Raw genomic sequence first — 24,441 nt, forward strand, 5'->3', positions numbered from 1 at the left:
TATAAATCTTTATTCAGGTCACCTCTCAACCTCCTATGCTTCAGTGAAAAACGTTCCAGCCTCTCCATCATTCAAACCCTCCGTTCCCAGCAACATCCTGGTAAATCCTTTCTGAACCCTTTCCAGCTTAATAATATCCTTCGTATAACAGGGTGACTGGAACTGGACACAGTATTCCAGAAGAGACCTCACCAATGTCTTGTACAACCTCAACATGACATCCCATCTTCTATACTCAATGGTCTGAGCAATGAAGGCAAGCATGCTAAATCCTTCTTAACCACCCTGTCTATATGTGATGCAAACTTCAAAGAATTATGTATCTAAACCCCTAGGTCACTCTGTTCTACAACTCTACCTAAGGCCCTACATTAACTGTATAAGTACTATTTTTGTTTGTTTTCCCACAATGCAATATCCTACACTTATCCAAATTAAACTCTATCTGTCACTTTTCACCCATTGACCCAATTGATCAAGATCTCATTTTAATCTTAGACAACCTTTGTCAATGTCCATCATATCACCAAGCTTGGCATCATCTGCAAACTTACTAACTGTACCTTCTATATTCTCATCTAAATCTTTTATATAAATGACAAAACAAAAGTGGACCCTTTGGAACACCTCTGGCAATAGGCCTCCAGTCCAAAAAGCAACCCTTCATCAACACTCTGTCTCCTGCTGTTAAGCCAATTTTGTATCGAATAAGCTCACTCTGAATCACATGATCTAAGTTTAGTCTACCACGCAGAACCTTGTCAAAGGCTTTACTAAAGTCCAAGTAAACAACATTTACTGCTCTGCCCTCAACAATCTGTTTCGTTACTTCTCCAAAAAACTCAATCATCAAGTTTATGAGACATGATTTCCCTCGCACAAAACCACGCTGACTAACCCTGAGGCATTCCTTGCCTCTCCAAGTGCATATACATCCTATCTGTCAGGATCACCTCCAACAACTTAACCACCACAGAAGTCAGGCTCACAGGTATATAGTTCTGAGGTTTCTCCTTACATCCCTTCTTAAACAAAGTATTTGCATTTGTGTAGAAATGGCCCTGTTCAAGATTGTAAATGAAAGAGTCACCAAGTTAAAACATCTTGTTTTGCATTCTCCAGAAGCATGAGATGAGAAACTTCAACTTCATGTCACTTATGACAAATTTCTACATTATCAAGAAATTATAATAAAGGAAGTTGTAACTTCCTGAAAAGGTATGACAACGGAGGATCAGCAGTCCTGATTGATAGATACTTGTCTCCTACCATCAGTTTACACAGCTCAGTTATTCCACATAGCAGCAAACTTGTGCAACGGCTTCATATTGTGCAACTATCACTTCTTTCTTTCACTTAAATTTCGACTTCAGTGGCATTGGACTCAGTGTTAGAATCGCACGCTGACGATATTGTCCAAAGGATTAACATCGAGACAGAGTGGAAACATCAAAACCTTAGGTGATTCCAAGTAAGTCCTTATTTTCAACTTTTTCCTATGAATTAAAAAAGACAGAGTGGCTATTTTGTATCATTACAATAATGGAAGACCAAAGTTGGTGTACTATAATAGTAACACGCTGAAATGACAGAGATTGGTCAACACTTGAAAGCGAAAGAAATCAAGTAATAACAAACATTTAAAGTGAAATGTTTCATCATAACTCCCAACAATATAGATAAGGAAAGGTTGAAGTGGCAGGGACTAGGAGTGTCATGTTCTGAGGCTCAAGAGCAATGTGTCGGAATGACTAAAATACTATCCTCTAAATATTATCTAAATTTATTCTCAAAAGTTAGTATTCAAAAAGCCAACAACAAAAATTTACATTAAGAAGCAAACAATAAAACAGAAGCATATAATTAAAGGAAGTCACTCTCATCATTGTATTGCAGTTTCAGTTTAGAAATGGAGAAAGCACTGCACGAGGGTCCAAAGATGTGCAAGTTAGGCAATGCTAAGTTGCCGATAGTGTCCAGGCACGTGCAGGCTAGGTGGATTAACCATGGGAGATGTGGGGTCACAGGGATAGGGTGGGGGTGTGGGTCTGGGTGGGATGCTTTTTGGATGGTCTGTGTGGACTTGATGAACTGAATGGCCTGCTTCCACACTTTAGGGATTCAATGGATTTTATAAGAGCAAAGTCGGATACAAGTTACACTGAAGTAGGTAGGAAACCTGTAACATAAAAGGAAAAGTCTGAGCTTTTCTAAAGTTTATTTTATTTTGAGGTTTGAAATAGGAATTGGAAACATTCACTTTAAAGAGCATTTTATATTGTCATTAGAAAGTATCAGAAGGTAAAAACTCAATATGCAGGCTGTGTAAAGATTTCAGCCAATGAAACTACAAATTCCATAACAGCCATAAGTTTCCAAACTAACAGAATGTGCAATCGAAGGATTGTGGTTGGAACTGGGAACAGGTTGCCCAGTTGCCAGACAAGCATTGGACAACCTGATTGATTCCTATGTCGGTTCTGTCCATGTTCATCATGGCTCAGTCTGAACAAGGGTGCAGTAAATTTGAAGACCTTTGAAAGCACAATTCTCAGGAAAGTTGCTCTGAGCTTCTCTGAATTAACAGCCATAGTCCGATATGCAGATTCAGTGCCTCTGTGCCTTTTACATACTAAGTGATCAGACATTGGCCTGTTCTCAAACTCACCAGTCCACTGCAACATTTTTAAAATAATTTCCGCTCTTATTTATGTTTAATAAAAATTATGTCTTTGGCATTTCAACACATGAACATATTTGACAGAATTTCATATTAACAGATTCTCCATCTTATTGAGTTTAGTGGGTCAATATTTCTTTGGAACAAGATCATCACTTGAGGTTTCACATGTGGTTAACAGTTATTTTTAAACACTTCTTTACAGTAAACTTGACAAATTCAGATTGGTTAATTGCATTAAAGTTGAGAAAGTCAGAGGTCACACCACACCAGGTTATAGTCCAACAGGTCTATTTGAAATCATAGGCTTTCAGAAGGCTGCTCCTTCTCATCAGGTGGCTTGTTGGATTTTAACCTGGTGTCCTGTGACACCTGACCTTGTCCAACCCTGGCACCCTCCACATCAACATTGAGAAGACAGTACCCTCTGTAGGACAGTAGCTCAGCAGCACTGGAACAGACCTGTGGTTTGTTTTTCCTTCAGATTTACAGCATTCGGCTTTCTCAACCAGCACTCCCTCTTTATTCAGGGCATTAGATAAGCCAGCACATTATAAGGCTGTGGTGCAACTGAGCAGAGTAAATGATGTTGAAGTGTGTGAGAGCGAGAGTGTGAAAGAGAGACAGAGAGAGGCAGAGGGATAATAGACACTTGGTGCAGGAGTAAGCCATTCTGCCTTTTGAGCCAGCATCAGCATTCATTATGATCATGGCTGATCATCCTCAATCAGTATCCTGTTCCTGCCTTATCCCCATAACCATTGATTCCACTATCCTTAGGAGCTCTATCCAACTCTTCCTTGAAAGTATCCAGAGACTTGACCTCCACAGCCTTCTGGGGCAGAGCATTCCATACACCCACCACTCTCTGGGTGAAAACTCTCTCCTCAACTCTGTTCTAAGTGACCGACCCCGTATTTTTAAACTGTGTCTTCTGGTTCGGGACTCACCCATCAGCGGAAACATGCTTCCTGCCTCCAGAGTGTCCAATCCTTTAATAATCTTATATGTCTCAATCAGATCCCCTCTCAGCCTTCTAAACTCAAGCACACACAAGCCCAGTCGCTCCAATCTTTCAATATAAGATAGTCCCATCATTCCGGGAATTGACCTAGTGAATCTATGCTGCACTCCCTCAATAGCCAGAATGTCTTTCCTCAAATTTGGAGACCAAAACTGCACACAATACTCCAGGTGCAGGCTCACCAGGGCACTGTACAGCTGCAGAAGAGCCTCTTTGCTTCTATACTCAATTCCTCTTGTTATGAAGGCCAGCATGCTATTAGCTTTCTTCACTGCTTGCAGTACCTGCATGCTTACCTTCATTGACTGATGTAAAAGAACACCCAGATCTCGTTGTACTGCCCCTTTACATAAATTGATTCCATTGAGGTAGTAATCTGCCTTCCTGTTCTTGCCACCTAAGTGGATAACCACACATTTATCCACATTAAACTGCATCTGCCATGCATCCGTCCACTCACCTAGCCTGTCCAGGTCACCCTGTACTCTCCTAACATCCTCCTCACATTTCATCCTGCCACCCAGCTTTGTATCATCAGCAAATTTGCTGATATTACTTTTAATACCATCATCTATATCATTAATGTATATTGTAAAAATGTATAATGTGTACTGATCCCTGTGGTACCCCACTGGTCACCGCCTGCCATTCCGAAAGGGAGCTGTTTATCACTACTCTTTGTTTCCTGTCAGCCAACCAATTTTCAATCCAAGTCCGTATTTTGCCCCATGAGTGAGTGTGTGAGAGAGACGGAGAGTGTGTGAGAGAGACGGAGAGTGTGTGAGAGAGAGACGGAGAGTGTGTGAGAGAGAGACGGAGAGTGTGTGAGAGAGAGACGGAGAGTGTGTGAGAGAGAGACGGCAGACAGAGACAGACAGAGACAGACAGAGACAGACAGAGACAGACAGAGACAGACAGAGACAGACAGAGACAGACAGAGACAGACAGAGACAGACAGAGACAGACAGAGACAGACAGAGACAGACAGAGACAGACAGAGACAGACAGAGACAGACAGAGACAGACAGAGACAGACAGAGACAGACAGAGACAGACAGAGACAGACAGAGACAGACAGAGACAGACAGAGACAGACAGAGACAGACAGAGACAGACAGAGACAGACAGAGACAGACAGAGACAGACAGAGACAGACAGAGACAGACAGAGACAGACAGAGACAGACAGAGACAGACAGAGACAGACAGAGACAGACAGAGACAGACAGAGACAGACAGAGACAGACAGAGACAGACAGAGACAGACAGAGACAGACAGAGACAGACAGAGACAGACAGAGACAGACAGAGACAGACAGAGACAGACAGAGACAGACAGAGACAGACAGAGACAGACAGAGACAGACAGAGACAGACAGAGACAGACAGAGACAGACAGAGACAGACAGAGACAGACAGAGACAGACAGAGACAGACAGAGACAGACAGAGACAGACAGAGACAGACAGAGACAGACAGAGACAGACAGAGACAGACAGAGACAGACAGAGACAGACAGAGACAGACAGAGACAGACAGAGACAGACAGAGACAGACAGAGACAGACAGAGACAGACAGAGACAGACAGAGACAGACAGAGACAGACAGAGACAGACAGAGACAGACAGAGACAGACAGAGACAGACAGAGACAGACAGAGACAGACAGAGACAGACAGAGACAGACAGAGACAGACAGAGACAGACAGAGACAGACAGAGACAGACAGAGACAGACAGAGACAGACAGAGACAGACAGAGACAGACAGAGACAGACAGAGACAGACAGAGACAGACAGAGACAGACAGAGACAGACAGAGACAGACAGAGACAGACAGAGACAGACAGAGACAGACAGAGACAGACAGAGACAGACAGAGACAGACAGAGACAGACAGAGACAGACAGAGACAGACAGAGACAGACAGAGACAGACAGAGACAGACAGAGACAGACAGAGACAGACAGAGACAGACAGAGACAGACAGAGACAGACAGAGACAGACAGAGACAGACAGAGACAGACAGAGACAGACAGAGACAGACAGAGACAGACAGAGACAGACAGAGACAGACAGAGACAGACAGAGACAGACAGAGACAGACAGAGACAGACAGAGACAGACAGAGACAGACAGAGACAGACAGAGACAGACAGAGACAGACAGAGACAGACAGAGACAGACAGAGACAGACAGAGACAGACAGAGACAGACAGAGACAGACAGAGACAGACAGAGACAGACAGAGACAGACAGAGACAGACAGAGACAGACAGAGACAGACAGAGACAGACAGAGACAGACAGAGACAGACAGAGACAGACAGAGACAGACAGAGACAGACAGAGACAGACAGAGACAGACAGAGACAGACAGAGACAGACAGAGACAGACAGAGACAGACAGAGACAGACAGAGACAGACAGAGACAGACAGAGACAGACAGAGACAGACAGAGACAGACAGAGACAGACAGAGACAGACAGAGACAGACAGAGACAGACAGAGACAGACAGAGACAGACAGAGACAGACAGAGACAGACAGAGACAGACAGAGACAGACAGAGACAGACAGAGACAGACAGAGACAGACAGAGACAGACAGAGACAGACAGAGACAGACAGAGACAGACAGAGACAGACAGAGACAGACAGAGACAGACAGAGACAGACAGAGACAGACAGAGACAGACAGAGACAGACAGAGACAGACAGAGACAGACAGAGACAGACAGAGACAGACAGAGACAGACAGAGACAGACAGAGACAGACAGAGACAGACAGAGACAGACAGAGACAGACAGAGACAGACAGAGACAGACAGAGACAGACAGAGACAGACAGAGACAGACAGAGACAGACAGAGACAGACAGAGACAGACAGAGACAGACAGAGACAGACAGAGACAGACAGAGACAGACAGAGACAGACAGAGACAGACAGAGACAGACAGAGACAGACAGAGACAGACAGAGACAGACAGAGACAGACAGAGACAGACAGAGACAGACAGAGACAGACAGAGACAGACAGAGACAGACAGAGACAGACAGAGACAGACAGAGACAGACAGAGACAGACAGAGACAGACAGAGACAGACAGAGACAGACAGAGACAGACAGAGACAGACAGAGACAGACAGAGACAGACAGAGACAGACAGAGACAGACAGAGACAGACAGAGACAGACAGAGACAGACAGAGACAGACAGAGACAGACAGAGACAGACAGAGACAGACAGAGACAGACAGAGACAGACAGAGACAGACAGAGACAGACAGAGACAGACAGAGACAGACAGAGACAGACAGAGACAGACAGAGACAGACAGAGACAGACAGAGACAGACAGAGACAGACAGAGACAGACAGAGACAGACAGAGACAGACAGAGACAGACAGAGACAGACAGAGACAGACAGAGACAGACAGAGACAGACAGAGACAGACAGAGACAGACAGAGACAGACAGAGACAGACAGAGACAGACAGAGACAGACAGAGACAGACAGAGACAGACAGAGACAGACAGAGACAGACAGAGACAGACAGAGACAGACAGAGACAGACAGAGACAGACAGAGACAGACAGAGACAGACAGAGACAGACAGAGACAGACAGAGACAGACAGAGACAGACAGAGACAGACAGAGACAGACAGAGACAGACAGAGACAGACAGAGACAGACAGAGACAGACAGAGACAGACAGAGACAGACAGAGACAGACAGAGACAGACAGAGACAGACAGAGACAGACAGAGACAGACAGAGACAGACAGAGACAGACAGAGACAGACAGAGACAGACAGAGACAGACAGAGACAGACAGAGACAGACAGAGACAGACAGAGACAGACAGAGACAGACAGAGACAGACAGAGACAGACAGAGACAGACAGAGACAGACAGAGACAGACAGAGACAGACAGAGACAGACAGAGACAGACAGAGACAGACAGAGACAGACAGAGACAGACAGAGACAGACAGAGACAGACAGAGACAGACAGAGACAGACAGAGACAGACAGAGACAGACAGAGACAGACAGAGACAGACAGAGACAGACAGAGACAGACAGAGACAGACAGAGACAGACAGAGACAGACAGAGACAGACAGAGACAGACAGAGACAGACAGAGACAGACAGAGACAGACAGAGACAGACAGAGACAGACAGAGACAGACAGAGACAGACAGAGACAGACAGAGACAGACAGAGACAGACAGAGACAGACAGAGACAGACAGAGACAGACAGAGACAGACAGAGACAGACAGAGACAGACAGAGACAGACAGAGACAGACAGAGACAGACAGAGACAGACAGAGACAGACAGAGACAGACAGAGACAGACAGAGACAGACAGAGGCAGACAGAGGCAGACAGAGACAGACAGAGACAGACAGAGACAGACAGAGACAGACAGAGACAGACAGAGACAGACAGAGACAGACAGAGACAGAACCAAATGATCTGAAAAATTGAGCTTCAGTTTGGTTTGGAAAATGGAGCTGTTCTTGGGGTGAAAAGCAGCCATTTCTTGTGTCACTGGCATTGAGGGAGAAAGTGCAATAAAACAACTGTACAGAATTGTAGACAATAGTTTCATCAGAAAAGCACTGGCTGCTGTATCATCACAAGGGCATCCTATCGCTGTTCTGGGAAGGGAGGGAAGCAATGGCCAAAGAGTGGGAAATGAATTGCTCGAGGAGCCCTGTCAACCACAGAGGTGGGAAGACAGTTGAGGAGGAAGGTGGACATTTTGCTCCCCCCCCCCCCCCCCCCGTCACTGCAGAACTTGGCATCATCGGAACAGATGGAGAAACTCAAAGAATGGAACCGAGCCTCTACAGGAAGCAGGGTGTGAGGATGTGTAGTCACGTTAACTGTGTGAGTTGGTGAGTTTGCAGTGGATATTAGTGGCCAGCCTATCCCCAGCAATGGAAACAGAAATGTTGAGGAAGGAAAGGGAGGTGTTAGAGAATGACCCGGTAAATGTGAGAGCAGGGTAGAAATTGGAAGGGAAATTGATAAGTTTGACACATGCTCACACAGCTGAAACGTGTGGCGCAGGAAAAGCACAGCAGGTCAGACAGCATCTGAGGAGCAAGATAATCGATGTTCCGGGCATAAACCCTGCAATAAATAGCATCTGAGACAGGCATGCCCACATCCCCTGAATAAAGAAAATACATTTTTGATTGACAGTTGTTTATCACATTCTTGGTCTAATGACTGTTAGAGTGCTGCACATTTCATGAAAAGTTTCCAGATATTTCTAAGTAGCTGACACATTTGCAAGGCAGGTAGTCATGTCAAAATTACTGGGAATACAAAATAAAAATCACATCAAATATTTTTGCGTATGCTGTGAAAGTAGCAGCCTAGAAAGTGCATCATTTTTACAGCCAGACCACTTACACAATTCTGCTTTCTCTCAATAGATGCTGCCATCTGCTGAGTTTTTCCAGCAATTTCTGATTTTGTTTCTGTTTTTCAGCATTTGCAGTTCTTTGATTTTTCTTTGTCACTCTGGTCTTAACTCTCATCAAGTTAACGCCAAGATTACTCCTACTACATATCACCAATATTTAAATACAATAGAATAGTAATCTTGGCGTTAACTTGATGAAGCAGCAACTTTCTCCTCTTTTAAACAAGAGCTGATATCAATTACAATTCCTATAAATAGGCATATCTACACAACATGCTTCAACGTAAGATCAGAGCAGATCAAAGAAAAATCAAAGCAGATTGCATTGTCTTAGACTGTGCAAAAGTGAGGACTGCAGATGCTGGAAACCAGAGTTTAGGTTAGAGTGATGCTGGAAAAGCACAGCAGGTTAGGCAGCATCCAAGGAGCAGGAAAATCGACGTTTCGGGCAAAAGCCTGATGAAAGGCTTTTGCCCGAAACGTTGATTTTCCTGCTCCTCAGATGCTGCCTGACCTGCTGTGCTTTTCCAGCATCACTCTAATCTAAACCCTTGTCCAAGATTGTGTCAAGCTTCTTGAGTGTTGTTGTTAGAGCTGCACTCATCCAGTGGGGAGTGTTTAATCACATTCCAAAGTTGTGCCTTATAGATGTTGGACATGCTTTGGGGATCATGATTTGGAGATGCCGGTGTTGGACTGGGGTGTACAAAGTTAAAAATCACACAACACCAGGTTATAGTCCAACAGGTTTAATTGGAAGCACACTAGCTTTCGGAGTGATGCTCCCTCATCAGGTGATAGTCACCTGATGAAGGAGCGTCGCTCCGAAAGCTAGTGTGCTTCCAATGAAACCTGTTGGACTATAACCTGATGTTGTGTGATTTTTAACTATGCTTTGGGGAGTCAGGGATGAGTTACTCACTGCAGGATTCCAAGCATCTGACCTGCTCTTGTGACCATAGTGTTGATATAGCTGGCTCACGTCAGCTTCTGGTCATTGGTAACCCTCACGGTGTTGATAGTGGTTGGATGATGATTAGATTCTCTCCTTTTTGAGCTGGTCATTGCCTGGTATTTGACTGTCACAAATGTTATTTGCTGAAGTCTCTGAATATTGTCCAGGTCTTGACAGGGATGAGGTGAATGGGGGAAGTGAGGTTGGGGTGGGATAGCTACCTTCCCTAGACTGTTTCTTTTTATCAATCTTTGTTTCGCTGTATGGTAAGGAACCAGGCACTGCAAATTAATTTACAATACATTACCAGACAATTTCTCATTCAAGGCTTTATAAAAAACATCCAGTAGAAAAACTTTAAGTCACTTCAAGATGAAAAGAAAATGCCCAAAAGGTTACACGATGTAGTGCAGCGATAGTACATCTACCACTGATCCAGGAGGCCCAAGTTCAAGTCCCACCTGCTCCAGAGGCGTATAATACCATCTACCAGGTTGATTCATAATTAATTTTTCTTTAGAAGAAAATTCATCTGCAAATCTCATCTCATCATTAACTATAGTATGTAAGTTGAATTTTGACTGTCAGGATGGATCAACTCAGACATATTTCACAGGATAGCAATAGACATGGACAAAATAATGCAATTGCTTCTGAGTTCAGAGTGCAGAGAGCAGAGAGGGCAACACAGAGAAAGTAGATTAAGATTAACACAAGTTACACTGACCTCCTGGGCCAAATGCTGTAACTAATCTTCTTAAATGTTTCAATACCAGATATCGTTGAAATGCAACAATCTTGAACTAAACATAATTAATGGTATTTTTCAGGAAAAGAAATGAAGATGACCACAAGCAGTAATTCTTCGAACAGCACCGACTGCAAAACCTTGCGGAACCCAACAGTGACAATGGAGGTCCTTCCAGTTTTATATTTCTTTGTTTTTGTTGGAGGCTTACTGCTGAACACACTGGCTGCCTGGATCTTCTGTCATATACCAAGTCACTCCAGCTTTGTCATTTATCTCAAGAACATTGTCACCACTGATCTGGTAATGACCATGACACTGCCTTTCAAAATCCTGTCTGACTCACATCTTGGGCCCTGGCAGTTGCAAGCAATTGCGTGTCGTTACACTCTCGTCATCTTCTACAACTGCATGTACCTGAGCATCATATTCCTCGGCCTCATCAGCTTCGACAGGTACCTAAAGATAGTGCGTCCCATGAGAAATCTGACTGTGCAAAAGGTCCCCTTTGCCAAGTGTGTCAGTGTGGGTTGCTGGGTATTTATGACAGGCTTTGCACTGCCAAATGTCATTCTGACAAACCACACCCCCACAAAGGATAACGCCGCACGGTGCTACAGGTTGAAAAGTGAGCTGGGTAAAACCTGGCATCATTTCATCGTTTTAAAATGCCAAGTTATTTTCTGGATCACCTTTGTGCTCCTCATTATCTGTTATTCAGCCATCTTAAACAAGATATACTGGTCCGATCAGAAAGTGCAAAAGGACTCAAGCAATGTGAAAAAGAGAGTAAATCGTAACATTTTCAGCATTATGGCGGTCTTCATCATCTGCTTTGTGCCTTATCAAATTATCAGACTTCCTTACGATCAGGGTCGAAAGAACAAAATAGACTGTACAGCATTCAACAGGCTGTATTATGCAAAGGAAGCATCACAGCTGCTTTGTGCATTTAATGTTTGCCTCGATCCAGTCATCTACTTCCTGCTGTGCAAACTATTTACTAAGTTGTTATTTAAAAAGATGCGAGTACAACAGGATCTTGAAATAGAAATGTCTTAAGTGAAACAAACAGTCACTGCCAAAACTATATATGTGCCCAAACAGGACAACTCTAACAAACTAAATCATTTGCTATTGGCTCCTTTGATCAAGGTATAGGTCATGCAACAAATATTATGTCACACTCTTGACTGTTCCTTATGGGAGAGACAGCAGACACAGGTCCATTAAAGCCTACCCTGCATCATAACCACCTGATGAAGAAGCAGCGCTTCAAAAGCTGCTGGACTATAACCTGGTGTTGTGAGATTTTTAACTTTACCCTGCAACAGGTCACATATAGCAAATATCAGAGCAATGTTAAAGCAGCTGGAAAGTTTCGGAAACAGTGCATCTTTGAATCTTTGAACTTGCACATTCGTAACAGTTTAATCTGTTAGCTTTCTCTTAAGATTTAACCTCACGTGTTTGGTCACTAACCTTTTCCCTGAAGTGAAATACAACTGAGAGTGTGAGCACCATTGTTATTGTTTGACAATATGCAGTGAGATAAAAACAATCAAACCCTTGCAGGTGCCGCAACCAGAAACCAGCTTGCAATATTTGGATTTTCTATTATTTTGAGTCTGTGGTAAGCTAACAAGATGCTCACTAACATTCAAACCCCTGAAATCACTGATTCATGCTCCTTGTAATGATGTTTCTGTACTGCAATCATTTACTGTATTTACACATCCAGAAGTTAATGCTTCAGCTGGTTACACTGAGCCATTGCACCCTGCGGACTATTCCTCAATATCCTCCCTTTCACAGCAGATTGAAAATATGGATCTGGACAAAACTTTGGCCAGGCGCTCACCTCAGTATACAGATGATTTGATTCAGATGATGTATTTAATGGTTTTACTTTGTTAATAATTTTTCACTGAATTAAATATTCCAACTTCCACTTCTTTGTTTGAACTCTGCATGTCTCTGCAATTTGATTACTTGTAGCATTGATGCTTTCCCTCCTCTCACAGATCCCTTGAAGATATTTTTTTTTATTGTTGACTGCTGTATGCTGCTGTGTTAAAACACCCTGAAATGTGTGCAGGCAACTGCATCTGCAACAAGCAGTGAGGGACACCCTTTGGCCACTGCTTGGTCACTAACAGTGATGGGGCCAAGATGGGGTCCTCTGCTCATCTTTTCCTGTGGCTTCCACTTCAGCTGCCTGCAGGAACCTCTCATTTTCAATTGGAAGTTGCCTAACATTGTCGTTCTCTCTCTCTTTCTGCCCTTCTTGATCTATCCATCCCTCTAATCATCCTCATGTTGAAATATCCTTCAACAAGCTCTCCGATCCTAGAATTTTGTAAATCCTGCCATTTCTTTCTGTTGTACACCGAATTATTCTTCTTCCACCTTCCTGAAAACTTCTTCATTGTTGTCTCATTTGCTTCGACTGACCTTCTCCATCCTTCCCCAAAATCATATTTCACAACTTTTCAGACTTTGAATGCCCAATTTCTTCACATCCATGCTTTCAACCCTAAAATCAAGGTGTTCAGTTGTTGTTGTTGTTGTGTTCAGTTCTTGTCACCTCATGATAAGAAGGATGTGGAAGCTTTGAAGAGAGTGCAGAGGAGATTTACCAGGATGATGCCCGGACTGGAGGCCATGTCTCATGAAGAAAGGTTGAGGGAGCTAGGGCTTCTCTCACAGGAGTGAAGAAGGGTGAGAAGTGACATGATAGAGGTGTACAAGATGATGAGAGGCATAGATAGAGTGGATAGCCAGAGACTTTCTCCCATGGAAATGACTATCATGAAGGGCATAACTTTAAGTTGATTGGAGAAAGGTTTAGGAGAGATGTTAGAGGTCGGTTCTTTACACAGAGAGTGGTGGGTGCGTGGAATGCACTGCCAGCAGTGGTAGTAGAGTCAGATACATTAGGGACATTTAAGCAACTCTTGGATAGGCACATGGATGATAGTAAAATGAAGGGCATGTAGGTTAGTTTGATCTTCAAGTAGGATAGAAGGCCAGCACAACATCGAGGGCTGAAGGATCTGTTCTGTGCTGTACTGTTTTATGTTCTTACTTCTGACTGGAATTTTGAAATTCTAAACTTTTATATGTATTTTTAATGTTGTGCAAAGGACCAGAAGAAAGTGAGGACTGCAAATGCTGGACTGGTCAGAGTCGAGAGTGGGGCGCTGGAAAAGTACATCAGGTCAGGCAGTAAGGGCCTGAAATGTCAATTCTCCTGCTCCTCGGATGCTGCCTGACCTGTGCTTTTCCAGCACCACACACTCAACTCTGATCTCCAGCATCTGTCGTCCTCACTTTCTCCTAGTTGATTGTTACCTTACTGTGAGAATCCTCTTCTAAGGATGTCTATCATCCAGGACCAAGCAGCCTGTTTGATTGGCACTGTATGCCCAACCTTCAACATTCATTCCTTAACCCACCACTGAGTGGTGACTACTATTGGCATTGCAGTAGTTCACCCAGGCTCCTATGACCTAAGCCCTCCACTACCTAGAAGACAAGGGCAGCAGATACATGGAGACACCATCATCACAACTAGCAAAATCATACACTATCCTAACTTGGAACTGTATCACTGTTCCTTCAGTGTCACTGGCTCAAACTCCTTAAAATCCCTCTCGAACAGCATTGTGGGTGGATCAACATTGCAAGTACTAAAACAATCCAAGATGGCAGCTCATCATCACCTTTTTCAGAGTAATTGGGGATGGACAATAAATGCTAGCCTACTCAGGGTCACCCACATCTATGAAAGAATGAAAAATATTCTTACATCATGGTTTCTATATTAGTGTTAAACAGCAATAGCTATAGTAGACAGCCTTACCTCACTCCAATGAAACCAGTTTCAATTTTGAGAGTATAATATTGAATCATTGCACAGATAACAACGTGTTGCTCTGAGAATTAAATGGCAAAAAGTAGAGAAAGAATACACTCTTTATTCACTGAGCTGAGTAAGTCCTGCTTGGCTCAAAACAATCACAGGATTAATTCTTCGTCCATGCTGAGCTTACTGATCTCCCAAGTGTTACGATTATTGTGGGCCAGGAACTAGAAAGTAAAAATAGGAACTCTTGCTCTCAATTGGTAAAATGGACCATACTGTTGGAAGACATGCGCTACAACAGGAATAGGCTTGAGAATGATACTATCCGTCATGAACAGTCCACATCCTTTCTCACCTTCAACCTCACAAACGGCCAAGAACAGGCTGGACCTGCGCCTAAATCTCACCAAAGTGAGATTCCAGAAACACAACGTTATTCAAACAGCATCAAAATACATAAGCACCAACTGTATTAAAAAAATTTTGCAGCAGTGATGGTCTTGTCAAATTCCACCCATCTCAGAGGTGTGGTATAACACGTTGATTATAAATGAATACATTTTCAGTACAGCAAACTTTGTACAAAGCAGCATCTATGGGACCAGGAGTGTGTTTGTTGATCAACTATTCCAGATAATCAAGAGGTCCACATAATCAATGCAAAGACACACACTATATAATAGGAGCATTAGGGAGGAGTATACACATCACTGCTATACTTTATTTACAGCATAGATCACTTAAATAACAATACAACTTTGCTTCAAATAAAACTTACTGACACTCCCCACTCATACCCTCAACTTACTACTCGGGCATTGAGGCAGATCATGGTATTTGAGGAGAAATAGACTCTAAATTGAATCAACTGTTGATATTACATGTGGCCATTCGACAGGACAAGTATTTTAACATTGAGGCTAATAAACTTAGAAAACTAATAATTGTACAGAATAAAACAGTAAACTTTGTGGTATTTGAGGTATATAAAGTTTTGCCGTCTATTGAGACTGCCAGTTAAAACAAGCCTTGCTGTATTTGGGGTATGAAAGACAGTGCCTGGAAGCGAGATGAAGGCAGATTCAACAGAGGAATTCGAGAGGGCATTGATGGTTATTTCAGTAGAAATAATGTGCTAGCACATGGGGGAAGAACAGCAGGAAATTTGCTCTTGGTAATGATGCTCATTTGAAGATAGTGAGAGAAATATCTTTCTCCTGCACAGCGATCATTCTGAGATTCTGAATACAATCACACCACAACCTCCCAGAGGGTGGCGCTGTATTCACACACAAGTTGCAACCTCAAAAACAGAAGTAATGTTGCTGGCTGAGAAAGTTTCTGTTAATTGTTTGAGATTTGATTGTTCAACTATTTGTCTTCAGTGAGTTGCGATACAGAGTTTGGTCTGGACAGTGCTGGAGTGTCAGGCTTTTTGTAAGCTCAAAAACTCAACGCTTCCACACTCAAGATCACTCCTGGAGGAGAACCACACCGTCAAAGATGCTGCTTTTTCAGATACAATACAATAGAATATAGCACAGGAACAGGCCCTTCGGCCCACCAAGCCTGCACTGATTCCTAATCCTTATTTAGACCTGCTACATATTGCTCATAGAAGGAGTATATCTCTCTGTTCACCTCCTGTTCATGGTTCTATCAAGATTCGCCTGAAACATAGCTAGTTTGCCTGCTTCCTCCACCTTCACTGACAGTGCATTCCCCCCAGAGGGTGGTGGGTGTCTGGAAAGGTTTTCCCTGCACTCCTCCCTGAACCTTCCCCCTCTCACCCCGAACCTGTGCCCTCTTAAAGTTGGCCCTTCCACCCGGAGAAAAAGCCTCCGACTATCCACCCTACCTACACCTTTCATAATTTTGTGAACCTCTATCAGGTCATCTCCTCTTCCTCCATCTTTCCAGTGAAAACAATTGTGGGAGATTAGAAATGTTGTTTTTGCAGATGGGTGAGGGGGGTGTAGTGGGGGGAAGGGAAGGAGAACATTATACAAACGGTCGTGGAATTCTTGTAGCATGTAGCATACTTAAGGCTAAGACTTTAATGAATATAGAGGGTCTTTTCAAGAAAATAGTTTTAAGCTAGGAAATAACTTTAAAGTGTTGTAGTTGACCACAAAAAGAAAGAGCAGGGGCATTTCACAATAAAGCTTCTAGTTTGATAAGAGAAACTGGATAAAAGAACAAGCTGTAACAAACAAGGAACAAAGAATGCAGACAAGGACAGCAGGATGGCCAGATAAGAAAAAATAACTAACAAGTGAGGTAATCGGCTTACGATAGGATGGGAAAAGGGAAGGTTGATTCCGAAACTTGTAAACTGAATAAGAAAGCTAACAGGCTCTGTTTTGGCGCACATTTCTGCTTGATTGCAGAAGCGTCCGGTCCTTGCAAGGCTGTAATAAATTGTTCTTGTTTCCAAGGCTGTCTTAGGCTGATTGATTTGTGAGTGAGTTCTGTTTTCTCACAACAATCCAGGTTTATCCAACCTCTCCTGATAACTAAAACCCTCCAAACCAAGCAAATGCCCTGGTAAACTTGCTCTGCACCTTCTCCAAAACATCCATGTCCTTCTGGTAAAGTGGTGACAGGAACTGCACGCCATATTCCAAATAGGACCGACCTAAAGTTTTACAAGATGAGGCATTCACTGAAAGTCCTACCTGACCTCTCAAGTAAGTATACAAGAACCAACGGCACTATTACTTTCAAAGGACAAGAGAGTTATCCCCAAAATCTTGGCCAATATTTATCTCTCAATCAACATCAGATTACCTATGATGAACACTTTTCCCTTTGTGGGGGCTCACTGTATAAATGGTTACCAAATTTCCGACCCGACACAAAAAAGTTATACTTCAAAAGGACTTTATTCATTACTGGAAATGTCCCGTCATCAGAAAAGGCACGATACAAACACAGAAATCAAACTCTGGCTTACATAAAGGCATAAGAAATATCAGCTGGACCAGGCCATTCAGCCCCTCAAGTCCCACCCCATCATTTTATAAGATCACGGCTGATCCATCCCAGACCTCCACTCCTTTTTTGTGCCAGTTCCTCGCAACTCCTCGATATTTCATGAATCTATCCATTTCCTTTTTAAATACTTGCGGTGATCTAGCTTCCACAACTCTCCAAGGCAGAGAATTCCAGAGATTCACAGAGAAGGAATTCCTTCACATTTTCGTTTTTAATGAGCATTCCTTTATTCTGTCACCGTGTCCCCTAGTTCAAGAATATCTCACTGGTGGAAACACCTTTTCAAGGACCACGCTATCACGTCCCCTCATAATAATGGCTTAAACCCATTATTCGATAATAATGGTCTTGTGGTCCAATCCCCAGAGAGGCTGATAACTGTTCAACTAAAGGTATTCCACTGGAAAGAAATTCAATGGGCAAGATTTCACTTCTAAAACGTTGACTGTATCAATCTAATTAACACGCTTCAAAAATGAATTACAGGCAAGGGACATTACAAACTAAAAGGCAAGTTTCACTCAAAATGGACAATACAACAAATTGCTTAATAAAGTTTACAAGCACTCACATTAATTTCCATACAATGTGGCACTACATGCAACTGCAGCCTTTCCAAATTGGCCTTCATCATGCAAAATTAATCACTCCCTAATCAATTGTGTCATCACTGAGTCGGACTCTGCATTAGAAGCACTCAATCGGACATTTCCAGATACAGGTAATGCCACCAAGGCACATAGCTGCAAGCTTTGCCCAACTTGGGTAATTTCAGTCCCAATGACGCAGAATCCCCAGGTACTCCTTTCTCTGACCCCAGCTTGGGTGACTTTGGAACCCTAGCAGCAGACAGTCTCATCAAATCTAAAGTGTCCTGTTCTTTCCTTCAGCTTGTTACACCTTCCAACTGTAAAATGTGTTCACAAACATTCCTGTGACCTGCTTCAGGACAAGGATCTGTGAGAGACAGAGACAGAGAGAAAAAGAGAGTGCGTGGGTGCGAGAGTGCGTGGGTGCGAGGGTGCGTGGGTGCGAGGGAGGGGGGGGAAGAGAGAGAAAGAGCGTGAGAGAGCATGAGAGTGTGTATGTGCACGCGTACAAGTTTAAACTACCTGCCACAAGACAGGTTGGAACACAACAGTTATGCAGGTACCTTGCTGCTCAAAACTCCATTCACTTGGAAATTTCTTGGAACTTTGAGCTGTGATAACCGGGAAAAACCAATTAATCCTCTTTCTGAATACTAACCAGTTTCACTTTGGCCCTGAAGAAGGTATTGCTCAAAATAAAAATACCTCGCTGAAAGCACAAAAGTCATCACAACATTTGGTTTTGCTAAAGTCATAAAAATAAAAGTTTAACAAATGGAGAGGCACTTCCTCACTAGTCCATGGGGTTGAGAAATGGAGTGGGGGGGGGGTTTAAACAGCTGAATAAAAGTATTTTCTGGTCTGCTGTCTTCTACTTCAGAACAGCGTTACACAGGCTGACAATTCGATTACCCTGATTACTCTGTCAGAAAGAGTGTTGCAACTTGTTTGGTGGGAAGAACCAAGCTATAACCACCATAAACAGAAGCAAAAGAAAATGGGCAAGTGCTCCCATTTGTTCTCAATGTACACAACTGCTCTGACACAACAGAGCAGAACCCAATGTGAAGGAAAACGATAGCAAGACAAATTCTGGAAAATAGACAATACAACATAGATAAAATGTTAATTAATGCGAATGTTGTATTGTCCTTTTGGAGCTTTTGATACTCTTTTACCTTATGAAAAATACTTTAGGACTGAGGCCAGTCAATAGTGCCATCATTAATTTAGCCATGTCATTACCATTTCAGCGCAAAGTGTTTACATCTGATGAGATAATCCCATTCTGGGAATTGTCACCCTTAAGTAGATTTAAAGACTAAATTTCATTGCAAGTCACAACAGCACATTTTCGGCTACTAGACAAGTCGTCACTTTCTGCTTTAACATCCGCACAGAGCAATTCATTGTTTAGAGAGACCATTTAATGAGTTATTGACAAAATCATTCTCAGTTGTTCTTCGAGGTTTTTGGTGCATTAAGCCAAACCAAAGAGTGCTATTACGTGTACATCATTAATCGAGACAGCAGCAGGAAATTGATGATAAAAAGGTTCATTATACCACCAATCTTATTTTTACTTCCCATTGTATAACGATGATTGATCTATTCCGGTCAGCTTTCCACTCCTGAGAAGAGTGAAAATGACCTCTTTAATGTTCATTTAAAAAAGATTAAACTGAGATGTGTTGACATTATGACAGCTCAGGATCGACGTAGCGTCTTTACGCTGGAAAGTAGGACGAGGCTGAGTGCCTATTTATTGATGGGCGTAAACATGAAAGGCCAAGTGAACTCTTTCTGTACCATAAACCTTCAATGATATGTCGTCACACATCCCAAGATGCTGCACAAGAGCGCACTGAAACAAACTGAGCCACACTGAACAGGTGACCTGAACAGCCGGGCTTTAAGGAGTGCCGTAAAAGGGACAGGGCAATAGACTGGAAGAGTTGTTTCTGGTAGGAATTCCAGAGCTTTGGGGGAGGGTCCAGAAAACTGGCAGCACGATTTCAGCTGCTTCACCAGTGATGCAGCTAATAAACTTTCCTCATTTTGAGAGTGCAGGCTGGATGGAGGATACTGCAGGGGACAGATCCCAGACATTGCTGGAACGGAGAGTTGGGCAGGTACCACCTGTACTTTCATTTCTCTTACAACGTGATTATCATCCCTCGATTTTTCACATTCTTGCAAATGATCTTCTCTTTTTATCCCACTCCCCGAGGGACAGTAACAATGCTTCCAGTGTGTAATTCCTTTGCACTTACAGCAAGGAATTGTTTAAAACTGCAGATACTGATTAAACATGGCACTGGAAGTTAATGTAAATGTTGGCATCTGACAGAATGATCTGCGATGTCATGGGTAGGTTTACTGCCACCAGTCCTCCTCCTACTATCACTAGAACACTAAAAACCGTCACTCACGAACTGAATAAGACACTGATCAGCTTCTCCCAGAAAGTCTCCTTTATATCCTGATGGGTAGAACTTAGCTTGTGATATATGCTAATCTTTTATTCCTTATAGAAGGGCAACTCTAATTTCTAATAGTACAGCACTGAATGGATAATGGTGGAGGAGAGTGAAACTACTCCTGGGTAGAAATCAAGAGCATATAGAAAGCACGAAGAACTTTGCCACAACTGATTTGACACAAACAATTATGATCACTGGTGAAACCAAAGATCAAGCATTAAAGCACGGGTTCCTTCTCTCTCTGGCACCAACTCTCAGTTGTGCTCACTGGACAAAGACTCAGTGTCTGCTCTCCTTACCCTATCTATTTATTCCCTCCAAATTTCTCAAGTTATTGTTGATATAACCCCTGACAGCCCCCATTCTTAAAGGGCAAACACCAACAGATGACAAGTAGCTGCAAACATAGAGAAAGATCATAGAATCACACAGCGTAGAGAAGGCTCTTTGGCCCATCAAGTCTGCACTGACACATGAGAAACACATGACCTTCAACCTGATCCCATTTCCCAGCACTTGGTCCATAACCTTGAAAGTTATAACATGCCAAGTTCTCAACCAGGTTCTTTTTAAAGGATGCGAGGCAACTCGCCTCTACTACCCTCCCAGGCAAAGCATTCCAGACCAACAACATCCTTTGGGCAAAAGAAGTCTTTGCTCACATCCCCCTCTAAACCTCGTGCCCCTTACCTTGAACCTGTATCCCTTTGTGACTGACCCCTTCAAACGCAGGGGAACAGCTGCTCCTTACCCATTCTGTCCAAGCCCCTGATCATCTTGTACACCACCTCAATCAGATCACCCTCGATCTTCTCTGCTCCAACACAAACCACCCAAGCGTATCCAACCTTTCCTCATTTCTTAAATTTTCCATTCCAGGCGGGATTCTGATGAATCCCCCTTGTATCCGGTCCAGTGTAATCACATCTTTCTTGTAGCGTGGTGACCAGAACCGCACACAGGATTCCAGCTGTGGTCTCACCAAAGCTCGATGCAACACCAACATGACTTTTGGTAATCTGTGCCTCAATTGAGAAAAGGCAGGTTTCCCAAAATGCCTTTTTCAGCACCTTACTAACATGCTCTTGCACTTTCTGGACAAACAGACAAAGGCCCCTCTGTTCCACAGAACTTCCTTCTGTTATTGCCATTCATTGAGTACTTCCTTGTCCAATTATTCCATCCAAAGTGTAACACTTCACACATATCAGAGTTAAATTCCATCTGCCACTTACCTGCTCATTCCGTTCATATCCTCTTGCCATCCAAGAGGCTCAACCCTCATTGTTAACCACCCGACAAATCTTTCTGTCAACCACAAACCTACTAATTCAACCACCAGTCCTCTGTGTCATTCATACAAATGACAAATATTAGGGCACCCTGTATAGACAACTGTGGAATGCCATTGGACATTGGGTTCACCAGTCATTAAAGCAGCCTTCTGCCTCCACAACTGAGCTAATTGGAATTCACTTTATCAAGTTACTCAGTAATGTGACCTTGTCAAAGGCTTTGCTGAAATCCATTTAAACTACATCAACTGCACGACCCTTATTTACACATCTGGTCACCTCTTGAAAAAAATTCAAATTTGTTCGGCATGACCTCCCTCTGATGAAGCTATGCTGACAACTGGAGAGGGTGCAGAGGAGATTCACCAGGATGTTGCCTGAAATGAGAAGTCTCTGCTATGAGGCAAGACTAAATAGGCTAGGTTTGTTTACCTTGGAGCAGAGGGGGCTGAGGGGGAATCTGATTGAGGTATACAACATCATGAGAAGCATAGACAAGGTAGATTGAGAGAGTCTCTTCACCATGGTTGACACATCTAAGACCAGAGGGCACAGTTTAAGATGAGAACTAAATGCCTTAGCCACATTTAATGGTCTTAGGAGAGATCCGAGGACATTTACAGGGTGGTAGCAATATAGAGCGTGCTGCCTGAGAGGATGGTGGAATCAGGTACTCCCACAACATTAAGTAGTACCTGGATAAGCATTTACTATACCAGGGCATTGTAGGCTATGGACCAAGTGCAGGTAAATGGAGATGCTGTAACTTGACATTTGTTGGTCAGAATAGACATGGTGGGCCAAAGGGCTTGCTTCAATGCTGTATAATTCTGTAATGCCAAATGCTTAAAGATGGTCCTGATGATAAGTTAAGGACCTGAAATGTTACAGCTATTTCTTTGTCCACAGCTGCTGACAAGGCGGATGGAGTACTTCCAGAACTCTCTACTTGAGGTTTAAAATGGAGGCATAAAATCCATAAGACACACAGTTGTCTTTATGTGAAAGTAAGTATAAAATGTCCCTTTGATAACTAGTTAGCCGGGCCAATGAGCTAACAATGCATAACAAACCTTCAGGTTTTCAAGGAATTGAGTAATTGTTGGATGAAACATGGTCACAGTCTAAATCCTGCTGACAGAAGATATAAATACAATTAAAAACAGAGTGCCATTTAGTTTAAAAGAGGTGGCACATTTCCTCTTCCCTCCCTCACTACCACCCTGTCCAACTAAACGTAGAAGCATGAACAGCTCCAAACCTCTGCTGATACTTCCAAAAAACAACTCCAGAAATCTGAAGCAAACACAGAGAAAGTGTTGGAGAAACTCAGCATTTGTAGGAAGAGAAAAGCAGAGTTAAATGTTGAGAGTCTGGTGTGGCATTTCTTCAGAATGAAAGAGTCATATCAGACTCGCAATTTGTTCCTCTCCCCACAGGGAGCATGGGAATTATCCCCGTCAGGTTGCCCACTACAGATTCAAACCCCTCTGTCGATGTCACTAAAACAAAAAAAATGCTTTACGTTTTGTGGCTGCTGTATTTCCTACAGTTATGAAACTGACTACACTTCAGGGTTGTTTCACTGGCTGTAACATGTTTTGAGACGTCCGGTGATAATTAAAGATGTGCCATAAATGGAAGTGTTTTTCACTTCTTTCTCATTTAAGGAATTCATTTAAGGAGCCCAAAAGGATCGGAGAGCTTTGCTACTGGGGTTTGATATCAAGGTGTTAGCGGAGATTTGTGTAAAGCATATACCACTGATGTGTACGCATTCTGGGCAGAATTGCCTGTTTCTGCAGTATTCACTGCAACCATCAGATACATTAGGGACATTTAAGCGACTCTTAGATAGGCACATGGAAGTTAGTACAATGAGGGGTACGTAGATTAGTGTGATCTGAGAAAAGGATAAAAGGCCGGCACAACATTGAGGGCACGTACTGTGCTGTACTGTTCTATGTTCTCTGTTTCTTGTGGTGTCTAGTTCCACATTCTAAACACTCTCTGAAGAGGAAGTGTCTACCTGTAAATTGCTGGAAAAGCTCCGCTGGTCTGGTAGCACCTGTGGGAGAGAATCACACTTAACATTTCAGGTCGAGTGACCCTTCCTCAGAACGGAGTTTTGTTTCAGAACTGTTTTTGTCTCTAATTAAAAGCATCCACAATTCTCTCTGTCCATAAATTGTTGGATTTTCAACTTATGGACCCTAGTTTTGGTCTTGTCTCCAAAGTGAGAATATTTTCTCTATCTCTTGTCGAGCAATCTCTGAAAATCTTTAACCACCTCAGGCTTCTTTCTGGCAGAAAGGGAGCTCCTGTCTGTTCACTCTCCAATACATCTTAATGAGC

The 24,441-nt window shown here is 43.0% G+C and overlaps 2 protein-coding genes across 9 annotated transcripts in view; one reads left to right on the top strand and one right to left on the bottom strand.

Moving 5' to 3' along the window:
- LOC122556191 (mediator of RNA polymerase II transcription subunit 12-like protein) overlaps nucleotides 1-24,441 on the bottom strand; it is a 609,874-nt gene that overhangs the window by 310,302 nt on the left and 275,131 nt on the right. The gene's annotated exons all lie outside the window — the stretch shown is intronic.
- Nucleotides 1,384-12,157, top strand: LOC122556196 (P2Y purinoceptor 14-like). Its single transcript, XM_043702741.1, has 2 exons — nucleotides 1,384-1,471; nucleotides 10,936-12,157. The coding sequence occupies exon 2, from the start codon at nucleotides 10,944-10,946 to the stop codon at nucleotides 11,913-11,915; it is 972 nt and encodes a 323-aa protein (XP_043558676.1). The 5' UTR covers nucleotides 1,384-1,471; nucleotides 10,936-10,943; the 3' UTR covers nucleotides 11,916-12,157.

The sequence above is a fragment of the Chiloscyllium plagiosum genome, chromosome 13, assembly GCF_004010195.1.
Source record: "Chiloscyllium plagiosum isolate BGI_BamShark_2017 chromosome 13, ASM401019v2, whole genome shotgun sequence".
NCBI classification, from domain to species: domain Eukaryota; kingdom Metazoa; phylum Chordata; class Chondrichthyes; order Orectolobiformes; family Hemiscylliidae; genus Chiloscyllium; species Chiloscyllium plagiosum.